The sequence below is a fragment of the Falco peregrinus genome, chromosome 1, assembly GCF_023634155.1.
Source record: "Falco peregrinus isolate bFalPer1 chromosome 1, bFalPer1.pri, whole genome shotgun sequence".
Lineage (NCBI taxonomy): Eukaryota > Metazoa > Chordata > Aves > Falconiformes > Falconidae > Falco > Falco peregrinus.
The window spans coordinates 19,335,448-19,348,718 of NC_073721.1; the positions used below are offsets into that span (position 1 = coordinate 19,335,448).

At 54.1% G+C, this 13,271-nt stretch overlaps 1 protein-coding gene across 3 annotated transcripts in view; it reads right to left on the reverse strand.

The window, feature by feature from the left end:
* Nucleotides 1-13,271, reverse strand: part of CDH23 (cadherin related 23) — a 213,390-nt gene that overhangs the window by 34,101 nt on the left and 166,018 nt on the right. For all 3 annotated transcript variants that reach the window (XM_055804362.1, XM_055804370.1, XM_055804373.1), the window contains 9 exons: nucleotides 8,109-8,169; nucleotides 7,589-7,737; nucleotides 6,516-6,651; nucleotides 5,931-6,319; nucleotides 5,737-5,838; nucleotides 3,565-3,714; nucleotides 2,782-2,910; nucleotides 2,531-2,659; nucleotides 1,019-1,246 (listed from right to left, as the gene is read on the reverse strand). In XM_055804362.1, the coding sequence (XP_055660337.1) occupies nucleotides 1,019-1,246; nucleotides 2,531-2,659; nucleotides 2,782-2,910; nucleotides 3,565-3,714; nucleotides 5,737-5,838; nucleotides 5,931-6,319; nucleotides 6,516-6,651; nucleotides 7,589-7,737; nucleotides 8,109-8,169 (1,473 nt within the window). The remainder of the gene's footprint in view (nucleotides 1-1,018; nucleotides 1,247-2,530; nucleotides 2,660-2,781; nucleotides 2,911-3,564; nucleotides 3,715-5,736; nucleotides 5,839-5,930; nucleotides 6,320-6,515; nucleotides 6,652-7,588; nucleotides 7,738-8,108; nucleotides 8,170-13,271) is intronic.

Genomic DNA, 13,271 nt, shown 5'->3' on the forward strand with positions numbered 1-13,271 from the left:
CACTGCTGGTTGCAATCTGTTTCCTCGCAATGTAGAGCTGGGCTTTGCAGAGAGTGCTCTGCTGGGAGATCAGAGAGATGGAAAGAGATAGCAGGTGGAGGTGGGTGAGAGGAAGGATGGCAGGGTGTTGCACAGGCTGTCAAGCCTCCTTGTCTCATGGTTTGGGCTTGCTTTGTACACACAGGCACTTGCTCACCTCCCCGCAGAGCCACGGGGTTAGGAGGGACTCGGGGCTGGAAAACGCCCCAAATATTATTTCTTCTTTTGACTCTCCCATGCCAGAGTCCTCCTTAAAGGCAGAAATAATGGGACTTGTTATCTGTGGAGCAGGGGAGGTGCAAGGGAGAGAAACCAGGCCGCAGCAAATGCAGTTATCTCGCTGGGCACTCCTGCAGGCTGATAACTACAAAGCAAGGCGGCAACCCCCCCAGACCAAAGGATGATGGATGGGGTCTCATATCAGCCCCCAAAAGGTAAGGCACTCTGGATGGCAGCAAGGTGACTGACAAGCTGCCCAAATCTCACACAGTGTGGACTGCAACAGCTATAGCAGGAATTACTGGAGGTCTTCTCATTTGCAAGCACCAGAGCAGACACACATCAGTCCATGGTGACCTGAATCACGGTTCAGCTGCTGCTCCAGCCACCCCTTGCCCTGAGACAGGTGAGCAACATCCTGAGACCTTCCAGATGCAGAGCGTGAGGAGCCGGTAGGCAGGACAACACCTGCAGCCACCAGCATGCTTGCCCATTGGGATGCTCTTGGTATTTTTGGCATTTATGGGTGGGAGACAGCAGCTCCCCAAACGACTGCAAGAGAGGGTCCTTCAGCATCGGGTGCTGAAGGAGGCTCTGAATCAAATCAGCAGATTTGGACCCTGTGTCATGGCTGGGTCACCAAAATATCACACCCTGTGTCTGTTCTCCCCTTCCATGCTTGACATCTCAGTGCTAAGCTTGCTCCTGCGGTGCTGCCCAGCTCCACCTTCCCCACAAAAAGCACATCTTGGTGGCTCACCGACAGGGAGGGGTTGCCCTCGTCCTCAACGGTGACCACCAGGCTGTAGAAGCTCTGCCGCTCGCGGTCCGGTGGGGAGGGCCGGGTGGCGATCTCACCAGTGACGCGGTCCATGCGGAAGGTCAGGTCCTCATTCCCATGGGTGATATAGTAGGAGAGGACACTGTTGAGGCCTATGTCCCTGTCGGTGGCACGTACCTGGGCCACTGCTGTGCCACCGCCGACATTCTGCAGGGCGAGATGGCAGGGTGAGCGACAGAGATACACAACAGAAATCACACGCACCTCATAACATATAAAGTACATAGTAACATAATCCTAACTCAGAGAGGGTTTTTTCCAGGCACTGTGGTACTTGAGGCTCCAAACTCACTGCCCCAACACCCAGCAGCCAACAGAAGGCTGCCCTCCTCCGTCAGCTCCTGGATGCCTTTTTTGCAGTGCTTACTGCAAACAATATTTTATGAATAGATGCATCTGCATGCAAAAAATTAACCAAGGCTACTTGCCCTGCCACTGATAGCTCATCTGAGAACCAGCCACAGGCTTAGCAATGGAAGGCTCTGCCCTTTGCTAAAGCACTCAGATCCTTTTTGGCTTAAAAATCTGAAATAGAATGTATTTTCTACATTAGCTTTTAAACCAAAATGGAATAACACTAACAAGCGACATTTGCTGTTAGGTCACCAAAGCCAGCTGCCTCTGCATGCTGAAATTGCACCTCTTTTTCCTTATGTTATCGCATCTCCCATTTGTTGCAATGAACCAGTTTGATTCCCTGTCACAGAAAGCTGTGCATTAGGTCCTATCTAGGCTTGCATAGCCTGGAAGAGTGTAAAAACCACTGTGTGTGCAATGGTGAAGGCTGTGTAATAGACTCACAGCTCGGCTAATTATTTTTGGATAGTCCCATTACGGGGGAAATAAAACAGAAATTCTGTTCTCCAATCCACTCTGAACAGGCATTAAATAGATAAGAAAATCCTAACAGGGCAATAACTTTAATGCAAAGCTATTAATCACGAGCAGCACTTCCTCACAGCTAAGTGTCACTGGCTATTACTTGTATTTCATTTTTCATCATCAAATTGAGACACCCCCCCAGTCCAGGAATTAAACTGTCAGGAAATAAGTTGTCTTTTCTCATGCCTGATTGTGTTTTATTGCTTAATTATCTAGCTCGTGCTGAGCTGCTTCCTGAGAGCAATTCCTATTCTGCACTGTGCCGCCTCTTGCGTCACTTTGGTGGCATTTCCAGGGGTGTGTAGCCACTTCTCCTTCCTGTTGGTCCCTGCAGCCTCATAGGCTTAAGTTACCTGCAGAACTCTCTCCTAGCCCCAAAGTAGGAGGCCGTCACAGAAGAGAGCTTGCAAGGGGCCACCAACCCTTAAATCGCCTAAGGGTGATGGCTTTTCAAGGGGCCATCAACCCTCAAATCATGCAAGGTGAGGTCTGACCACAAAGACCTCACCTTGGGAGGATGGAAGGAGAGGAGCAGGGCTGCATGCTCACCTCGCTCACGCTCACGTTGTAGCCGAAGGGGCTGTCGATGATGGGGGGGTTGTCATTGACGTCAAGGATGTTCACTCGCAGAGTGTGCTCCTTCCTCCGGGGAGGCACACCACTATCTGAGGCTTGGATCTGCAGTTGGGGATGGATTTTCAAAACAACGCTCTTTTTAAGCTCACAACCCTAACGCAAGAGCCTCAATGCTCAAACCAGCAAGAAGCCCAAGGAGGTAAGTGGGGTGGTTTGGTGCTTACCCGTAAGGTGTAGTGATCCAGCAGCTCCCGGTCCAGTGGCCGTGCCACAAACACCTCACCATAGGTGTTGTTGGTGGTACGGATCTCGAAAGCCTGGCCAATGTTCCCTGACGTCAGTGAGAAAGTCACCTGGAAAATAACAGGGAAAGAAGAACAGGGCAGGCAATATGATGCTTGTGAGGAGGAGAAGACAGGAGACCCTACAATTATAAACCCAGCAATGCCTCGGGAAGTCTTGGAGCATTTTAAAAGGTCCAATGTACTGGGGTCCATGGGTGTGCTGGCTTATTGCAGCCACCCCGACGCAAACACCCATAGGCCAAGCCCAGTCTCACCCACAGCCCTCCTACAGCACTAGCGATTTTTGGTATGAAGGGTGACAGGGCCTCATTAATGCCTGTCTGCATGGTAAGGAAAATAACAAATGTCAGCGAGCTTCCTGCTCAGCCTGCCAAGGGCTTCACTGCCGTTACCCGTGGCACACAGCTGGTTTTCAGATTGCCGGGCTCCTTTGCACACACGTCCCACAGACCTCTGTGACCCAGGCAGCACAAGGGTGGTGTTTTAACTCTCCTGCTGCAAGCCTTGACTGGGGAGTGCCGGTACCCCCTTGCACAAACACCCCAAAACTGCTGGCATCAATGACCAGAGTTTGCTTTTGTAGGGATGCAGGGGAGCGGAGGGGAAGGCGTTGGGAAGATGCTGCTGGAGGCATTTCTGCATCAGTGAAACACTACCGTACCTTTACGTGCAGCCCCAAACCTCCTGTGCTGGCTTCCCTACCTGCCCATTGCTGCCTGCGTCTGGGTCGCGGGCCAGGACCACAGCCACCCGCTTGCCAACGGCGCTGTCCTCCGCCACGCTTGCAGATGAGTCGGAGGTGATGTCGAACTGGGGGCTGTTGTCGTTCTCATCCAGGACTGTGATGGTGACCTGTGGGCATGGCATGGGGCTCAGTCAGGGCATGGGCAGGAGCTGTTCCCCCTGCCCACCCAGCATCAACAGCCACGCTGACACCCCCAGCAAACTCTTGACCCACTGCACCCCTCTGAGGTGCCAACAGCATAAGTGTTGTCCATCCCATGTGGGAATGGGTGCAGGTATTTGAACCCAGGAGCTGGAGCTACATCCCTGTCTGCTGAGGAGGAAGAGGAAGAGGGATGCTTAGAAAAAGCACAGAGGTGATGCAGCTCTCAAGTGGTGGATTTTTCTATGGAGCATCCTCCATTCTTTTATCTGCCAAACAGCTGGGCATGGAGCAACTTACACTGCTGCAAAGTGACCCTTTCATGCAAAGGTTTTCGCAAGCAGCAATTTCATCTTTGCTCACAGCACCAGAGGTTGGGCAGTGTTTGCTTTAAAGCTAAATGGGCACAAAGAAGACAGCGCTGTGTGTATTTAACTAGACCAGGGCAAGCTGGGCATAGAGGAGACCTGAGCTGCCTCCTGGGAAAAGACACATGGGTGAGTGCCAGACTGGGCAGGAGATGCTCAAAGGGGCACTCCATTGCAGGCAACCAGGGCCCAGGCTACCTCGGCTACAATTAGCCAGAGGAAATGTTCTCATCGTGTTTGTAATCACAGAGCTGCAACGCGACACAGAAATGAGAGAGGAAGAGCCTTTCTGTTCCCGGGGCTCTATTTATGGGTGCCCGAGTCCCCAGGTGTGGCCAGGCTGAATGCGACAACATCCCGGAGGAAGCCCCGGAGCAAGTTGTGTGCCTTGGGGCAATTTGGTTATTGTTGCCGCTGAATTACAGAGACCCAGGAGCGGGGAGAGCCCATTCAGCTGCTGCAACGAATCCGGCAGCTGCTGTCCCAAGTGCCAGATCAGGGCGTTGGGATCTCTGCTTGCCAGCAGCAGGGTGGCTCACAGGTGCCGCATCATGTCCAGGGGGGTGTTACAGAGGCTGGTGCTGGTGGGATGGGGCTGGAGACCTCCACCCCAGTCCCTCCCCACAGTATAATGCAGAACTCGGGATGGATCCTGGCCCCCAAGATGATGCCGGCATGATGGTCATGCTTACCTTCTGTTGGAGGAGAGCAGAGGGGGAAACAGAAAACAAAGAACTAAGTGTTAGTGGGAGATGAAGAGGTGCACATGTGAGGGGCAGTGGGTTAGCCCTGCATCCCACCATAGCAGCGTTGGGGTCTGCAGGTACCTCCCCTGCCACAATTTGGAGGCTGTTGGTGCACCCCTTTATTTTTTCTACATAAGCTTGGCAAAGACAAGAGCACAGCTGTATGCGGAGAGCACAGCTGCTGGCACCCAAGGTGGGGGGACAGGCAACATTGCAGCCTCGCTACCTTTGCTATCCAGCATCCTTTTTAGAAGCAACAGATGCGCCACAACATGAGAACGCTCAAAACACAGAGTGCTGTCCATTGCTGCAGGCCAGCTTCCAGTTTCAAACTCCTCCCCAGAGCCCAGTTCCTCCAGCTGGCCCAAACCAGTAGAATGTGGGTAGTGCCAGCCAATCGGCCCCTGCCCGCAGCATGCCCATCGGGCTTGCCCTGCACCCAGTGTGCCTCCTGCCCCAGCAGAGAAATGCAAATCACCCCCCCTGCTCGGCTGCCTTTGCAGCTGCCAAACATAGCCCTCTTAAACATCAACTACCGTAAAGTATTTCAAGGCCCCCCAAATTTACCTCCCTCAAAACTGTTTTAGCTTGGTAAGCGACCTGCAAATTCTACAGTTTGGGGTGTTTTATTTATTTTTTTTGTTCTGAGAAATCCCACCCTATGACATGTAGAAGCTAAAAGGCACTGGCCCATGCTTATGCAAATGCAGGGTTTCCCCTAGGTCAGGGTTTCCAAACCCTGGCAGCTGGAGCAGAGAGGCCAGCTAGGACCTGCTGTCCTGTGCCGTGCTGTCCTGTGCCAGAAGAGGGAGGTGACCTGAGCTCAGCTCTGCTTGCACAGATGATGGTGGAGAAGAAGGTAAAAGCTACTCACCACCATAGAGTCAATCTTTGGTCCTCCATCATCGGCCACCACTGTCAAGGTGTAGAAATCCCCCTTCTCTCGATCCACCTGGCCTTTGACCGTGATCACACCCTGCCAAGGATGAACAACAGTTGTGCCAGCCACCAACAGCGAAGTTCACGGTGGACAACCAAGACAGGAGGGACCATGCCGTGGCTACTTACAGTGATCCCATTGATTTTGAAGAGGGAAAGTGCCTGGGGATTGCTGTTGGGGTCAAACTTATAGGTGATCTGGTTGAGGTTGTCAATGGAGTGGGCCTCGACCCGGAGCACCTCAGAGCCCAGGGGGATGTTCTCCATGATCACAGCCTCGTAGCTGCTGTTGGAGAACTGCACAGCCTCATCCAGCTCATTCAGCAGGCTGACATACACGCTGCAGAAGCCCTGGTTGTTGGGAGGTGCTTGGTCCGTGGCAGAGACATTCATCAGGTAACTGGTTTTGGTCTCATAGTCCAGGTAGTCAATTGTCGTGATGAGGCCCGTGCTCTCATCAATCTCAAACTTCCCTTCTGCGCCCGACAGGATTTTGTAGTTCACCAGACCGCCATTCCCTGGGGCAGGAGCAGGAACCATGGTGCCAGTTGGACTAAGCATCCCAAAGAGGCAGGCACTACTGATGCCAACCCTGACCATGGAGTAGAGCCCATCCCACATAAGGATTTCAAGCTGGACAAGCCAGGATCTGTGCAATGGCTGATTTCACCGCTTCCCACCCTGGCTGGATGTTTCTCACCCCCAGCTGCCTACCTGTGTCTCGGTCAGTGGCCCGGACAACTGCCACCGAAGTCCCTATCCCCGCTGTCTCCCGCAGCCCCAGGCGGTTGTACTGCCGCTGGGTGAACACCGGCACCTCATCGTTGACGTCTTCCACGTATATGATCACCTGTGAAATCCCCCCGGAGAAACCACGGGTGAGCCAGGCAGGCTGCTGTACCCTCACCAGCTGCTTACAGTTGTGAGGGAAAATATATCCTTCATGGTACTCATCTGCTGTGCAGGAGGAATGTTATCTCTACTACAAACACCACGTGATGGAGAGTGAACACACACAGTTTAACATCATTGATTTAAACAAGCCCCATGGTCAGTGACTCAGTCCTTCCCATGCCAGAGGGAGGTACAGTCTATATATTAATTCCCCCTTAATTGCTCGAAACCTTGCTGTTAGAGACCCCTCAATGTAGAAACGCTGATGACTCGGTGGGAAATTTTGCTCAGAGTTCAGTGGGTCGAGCTGCTGTTTCCCCAGGGAACATCCTTTCTCCTCCTGGTTTTCTGTTTGCTGCTGGTGCTGCGGGCACATCGCACTTGGCCAGAGCCCACCCCACCAGTGGGTCTAAAAATAGAATTAACCAGAAGGCTGAGTTTGTGGGAACTTTGGGAAGCTGGTGTGTCACTGCTAAAGATTACTGCCATTGTGTCCTGGCTGATTTAAATAAATGCCTGGCCAGGAGAAACAGTTTTCAACAGGCTGAGGCTCAGCTCTTCCTCCTGGTAGCAGAGCTGTCCCTCACCAGGTGAGCAGGACTCCCTCTGACAGCAACTGCCACACCACTTAGCAGCCTCATCATTGCACCGAAGTGTCATAGGAAAAAAGGAAAAAACAGCACTCCCCCAACCCCCCCAACAAGCTCTTCTCCACCCTCAGGCAGCCACCAGAGACTTTCCATCAGCATTTCCATGCCAGATCTCTCAAACTTCCTGCATGCCAGAAAGGGCTGGAAATGACTGCCCTCCGATGAAGCATCCCCAACATTTTGCATGATCTCCTCTGCTGCTCTGCCCTGCTGCCCATCCCTCAGCGGCCGCAGGGTCCTTACCCGCACAGAGCTCCTCATGGGTCCGTGCTCTGTGTTGTACGCCTCCACCTCCAGGATGTGAGAGGAGTTTTGCTCCCTGTCGAGGTGCCGCACGCCTCGCATCACCAGCCCGCTGCTGGGATTGATGCGGAAGTGGTTGTGCTCGTTTCCTGGTGGGGGGGAAGCGAGATGGATGCGGCCCACTGCCACTGCATCAGCCTGGGTGACTTGCTGAGCCCTCCCTGGGGGGCTATCTTGGAGGATGACTATTGAGCAAAACCCAAGCCCCGTCACCTCCAGCTCCATCACGCTCAGCTACAACAGGGTTTGGCCCTGGTCAAGCCAGGAGCTACGGCATCTAGGCATCCATCCGTGACAAATCATCCTCTGGCAATTAACCCTAATGCTGAAGTTTTGCTTAGGGGTGGGGAAAACGTTTCTGTGGGTTGTGAAGTGCAAAAGGATGGAGAGTGCAACCTCCTGAGGCCATGCGTACTGCTGGCCAGAGCCTGGTGCAAACCCAGGGGGCACATGGACTTACCTTTGACAATCCTGTACCACACTCTCCCGTTAATGCCTTCATCTGCATCTGTGGCTTTCACCTGCATAAGAAAAGAAAAGCAGTGAAGGGCAGAGGTTTCCAGACTGTGACAAGTCCTCCCACCCCGCCAAGGTTGGGCGTCCTGCTCCTCCATCTGAGCCAGGGCACTTACCAACTGCAAAGCGAAATAAGTTACCCTTCCCTCGACACCAGACAGCAGGGATAGCAGGCTTGGGAGCCCTCGGCTGCCAGGTTATCTCTTGGGTAGGCTTGGGGTGGCAGCTGAGCCTGAGGACCATGCCATGAAACCACTGTGTCAGTGCAGGAGGTGCCTCCATTGGTTCTGCCCTGCATGCCGGTGCCTGCCTCACTGGAGATGCCGCTGGGGACAGTCTCCCTGACTGCAGAGATGGCTTGAACTGGGCAGGGAGAGTTGCTCTAGCGGCTGGTGGGCATGCAGCCCACGGCATCAGTCAAGTCACCCAAGCAACAGCGTATGTAAAAATAACCAAAAGAAACACGAATGCAACCAGCCTAGAGCATGCTGGTAGTCTGGACACTGGTCTGAGTCCTCGCAAGACCTCGAGCAGTGCGTGGGAGCACCCCTTAGCTGCGATGCGCTGTACAGCCCGTGCACATACCGATTAAGCTGTCCGCCCTGGGAAACCCAAGACACGGGTCCCCTCTGGTGTCGCTGAACAACACTGCAGTGCTTTCCCCGCAAACCCCAGCCAGCAGCCCGGCAGCTGGGAAGCAGGACCCGGTGAGGGACAGCAGGGCCAGGGCTGCCTCCCCAGCTGGCACCGAGCCGCTGCATCTCCCCTCCGCAGAAACCGCTTCCCACAACTGCGCGAATCACTGGGGCGAGGATGCAGGGAACGCCTTAGCGGTTACTCTCTGCCTGCTTCCCCTGGCAAGGCATCTTCTGCTGCATCTTCTCCCTACAAATATCACCCGCTGTTTTCCTTTTCCCAGGCAGGTGGAGGTTTGCACCCAGACTTGCACTGAAAAGAGGAGGGGATGCTACAAAGGGTGAATGTGCAGTCGGAACAGCAAGGCCATTTATAGGGGCTCAGCTTTAAAGCCCTGGACTGGCTGTCACCTGCAGCCCCACACAACACTTGCAGGACTCACAGATGCTGTTCTGAAACACAGTTTTGAGATGCCTTGAACTGCTCTTGTTCCCTTCCACCAAATCAGCCTGTGTCAGCAGAAACCTTAGAAAACGCTGAGCCCTGCACTTGCAAACTACCTGGATTTGCCACCCCTGTGCCACACACGCTGCTCTCCTCTGCCCCAGACCACTTCACGTCTGTCTTACAGCCAGATGCAACCCCATCCCTTGCTCCATGTTTCACCACGGACCCAGCACCTTCCTTTCACAGAAGAGAGCTCTCCCTCCCAGGACACCTCTTCTACCCTCAGGGCTCCCCAGGCCATTTCTGGGCAGGAGCTGGGCTGTCTCCTCTCCAGTGTGATGGACGGGCTCCGCACCAGCAGGCGAGCGATGCCCAGGCAGACCGGCTGCCTTGGCATGACACTGGCTCCCCCCTGGGAAAAGCTATCATGTCAGCTGGAACACGGTGCCGGGGCAACCAGGGCCGCAACAGGAGGGAAACCTAAGGGATGGGAGAAAAACCTTCACAGCTTTTTGCGCCATTCTCTGCCCCGCTGTGCCTGACAAAATGCATTTCAAGATAAACAAATGGGGAGGGTTTCAACACGATGAGCAAACTGCACTCCACCAACACCCCTTTAGCCATCTTTTTCCCAGCTCAACACAAGCATTTGGTGCAGGCAGCTCTGGCACAGAAACCAGGTGAAAAGGGTCAGCCCAGGTATTTATTTTTTATTAAAAAAAAAAAGTAGTTTGCATTAAACCAATGTATGCTCTTGCCAGCCTGCAGCCTAGAAAAAGCTCAGCTGCTGCTGGTTTGACCTACTGAGGTCCCAGAGGAGACACAATACTTTGACAGACTGTCCCGAACTTGGGAAAATGATTGCACTCAAGTGCGAGTGGTGGGAGAAAAGCTCTTTTTGATGCTAGTGCAAGGCACCTTGTGCAGCTAGAGAGAGCAGACTGCAGGCATAGCCAGCCCTTCGCAGGCCATGTTTCAAACACCCCCAGCCGCTAGAAAGGGGTCAGAAAAGGAGGAGGAAGGAGCAGGGAATAAAAGAATGGGAAAAAAGCAGGCAGTTTGGCACAAAGCTGCTGGGAAAAGGGGGAGCACGGCAACCCGCTGCCCCCTCCCCATTGCGGGGGACTCAGCCCACGACCGACCGTACCATTCAGCAAAGCCCGGGGAAAAACATCCCGGGGAGCTCAACGCCTCGCCCCAGCAGGGCGCAGCCCTGGGGCACTGCCGTGCTGGCAAAGCCCAGGAGGGGGCTCAGGGACCCCCCTGGCTTTGCACACTCAAGCTATCCCCAGCCTGGCCGCCGTCTCTCTCCCACCCTCCCTCGCACTCCAGAAGGGAGGGGGCTGGCAGCCGGCAGAGCGCGGTGGGAGAGGCGGCAAGGCAGCGTACGGGAGGCAGAGCCTGGGCTCAGCCCGCCGGTGAGAGGTAGGGAGCCCAAATCCCCGCGGCAAACCCACCACCAGCCACTCAGGCTGACCCCGAGGGGCGAGCGAGCCAGGGCAGGGATGTGCCACCCCCCCCAGCCTCAGAGCTGCTGCCCTTAGCCCTGCAGCTGCCTGGGGAAAGGACTGCAAAAAGGGGTGGAGAGGGGAGACCGAAGGCTGCGGTGGGTGTGGAGTCAGCCGTCTGTCCTCCCTTCCCTGCCACTTTGCTTCGCCTGTCCCAGTGACAGGAGCAGGGGAAAGTCCTGCAAATGCAGTGCTGCTGCTTAACAGCGGGGGTGATGGAGTACAGCATCACCTACAGCCCTTTGCTTTCAGTACCCAACTATCCGGGTCGGCGAGACGGGTGTCTGGTACCATCCAGCTCCTCCTCCTGCAAGCAAGGGGAAGACTTAGCGCATTGGGAAAAGCTGGGGAGCCCCAGAAAAGCGTCGCTAAGCAAGACAGGGAGGGGAAAGAGAGCTGCCTTTCACCCGAGCTGTATTACAGGCACAGAAGTGCCTGAAAGGAGCCTTTTCTTTGCAGGAGTTTGAGAAAAGGGAGGAAGAGTGTATAGAAAAACTCCTGCCAAACTAGGCCGTTGGGCCAGGCAGGCAGCACCCCGTGCTGGGCAGAATAACACTTTCTGCTGCTCACACACAAGAATAATTTCTTCCTTTCCACCTTCCTCAGGAGCATTTTGCAGTTTCTTTTTTTCCTCTCTGATCTCAGCTGCTTCATGCCCAGTGCTGGGTCCCAAGTGCTTGTGGGGCCATCTCAAGTTAGAGCTGATCAGGCAGGGCTGACCCTTCTGCGGGGGTTTGCCAGGCTGGGCAAGCCTCTTATTAACCCACCTGAGTTAATAACATGGGGCTTGGGTGGGACAGTGATGCTGGGAAGCGGTGGTACTATGAATAGGGATGCAGGCAGCAGCTTGGCTGGTGGGTACAAAATGCTGAGGATGGCTAGTCCATTGCTGCGCTCCAGAAAAGGCACTGAGCTCCCACCCTGCGGGAGGGAAGCCCTCACCCCCATGCATGCCATGGGGGCACGGGAGTGCTGCTCGTACTATGCCCTGACTTTTCTGCTGATAGGATCCCAATTTTAGTGGCTTTTTGCTGAAATTCTGCTGAAACGGCTGTAGCTCTGTCTCAGGCAGGAGGTGAGGCGGAAACCTCCTTTGTCTGTGTTAATACATTGAAAAGTTATTGGCCCTAAAAGAAAGTCACCACTTGTGTGTAGTCTGAAAAGATTTCCCATATTTTTAGTGGCTCTTTTTCTGGTAGGATTTAGAGATCAGGTGAGGGGCAGCCCGGACCTTCCCTGCAGTTCTGCCAGCTGAACTGGGTGTGAGGAGAGGGTGGATAGGAAGCAATAGAAGAGGGCATGGCTGGAAAAGCCTGGGAAAACATCAGCGTGATCCCTTCTGATGGGTTTCCAAGGGACACAATCAGCTGGATTTAAAAAAAACCCAACCCTACAGCCACCACCAACAGAGCAAAAAACAACCTGAAGAAATTGCCCATGCCTCCTGGCTGCTTTCAACGAACAATATAAGGTCACCAAGCCAAACCACATGCGGTCAGTAAATGCCAGAATTACGGTAGCTGTGGTAACCCTGATTCAGGCTGCCTTTGGTGTGCACGGCAAGCAGCAGCCTTGCCTGCAGCTTTTCATGCCTAGCAGCGCACAGGAGCAGCCTGCCCATGGAGCCGAGGGGTCTTTGGGACAGCGGCAGCTGCCAGGGGCTGCTCTGCTCCCAAAGCTGGAGGGGAAGGGGCTGAGCCAGACAAGGAGAGGCTGCACAATAAAGAAATGCTTTTGGGGTGAAGAGAGGGAAAACATCACTCTGGAGGAGGGGATGAGAGCCCTGACCCCTGAGCTTGCTTGCAATATGCACAGGGATTCACCTGAGCTGAAGTCTTCTCAAGATGCTGACCCATTTATTTTTGCATTTCCCATTTTCTGAGCGCAGACCTGGCTATGAGCCATGGCAGCAGCCACATCTCCTCAGAGCCTCCGAGCTCTGACCAGGCTGATCCAGTCCTTGCCCTGAGGCTGCCAGCATCACAGCTCAAGCCCAGATAATGCAAAGTGTTCCAGAAATAAATCACATCTCCCAAGAGCCTCCAACCTGGTACCCAACTCCAGTGGAAACCTCTGACTTTATACCCTCTGTATCTCAGCTCATTGCCTGCAAGGAGAGGTGTGCAGATCCTACAGGATCCATCTGTCCCCTCCGGGACGAGGCAGGGTCCTGGCAAACCAGAGCTGGGAGCTCACCTACACAAGCATGCACCCACATACCACGGGTACAGCTGGGGCACAGACAACTCAAGTTCAAGGACTCCTTAACCTCTGAGCACTCAGCCTTGCAGCTCTCACAGCGTTTGCTTAAGATTCTTTACTGGCGTGTAATTTGGACAGTGAGTGATGCTTGCCTCACTGGGCTTGTCTCCACCGGGGTGTCTCACAGATTCCAATTAGCAATTACAGACATGTCACTGATGTCTTGTCTTTTTTTGAATGCCTTACAGTGTTTATCTGGCTGCTGCCTACACAAACCTGCATGGCTCTGGGGTGGTGGCTGCAAGAGCAGACCC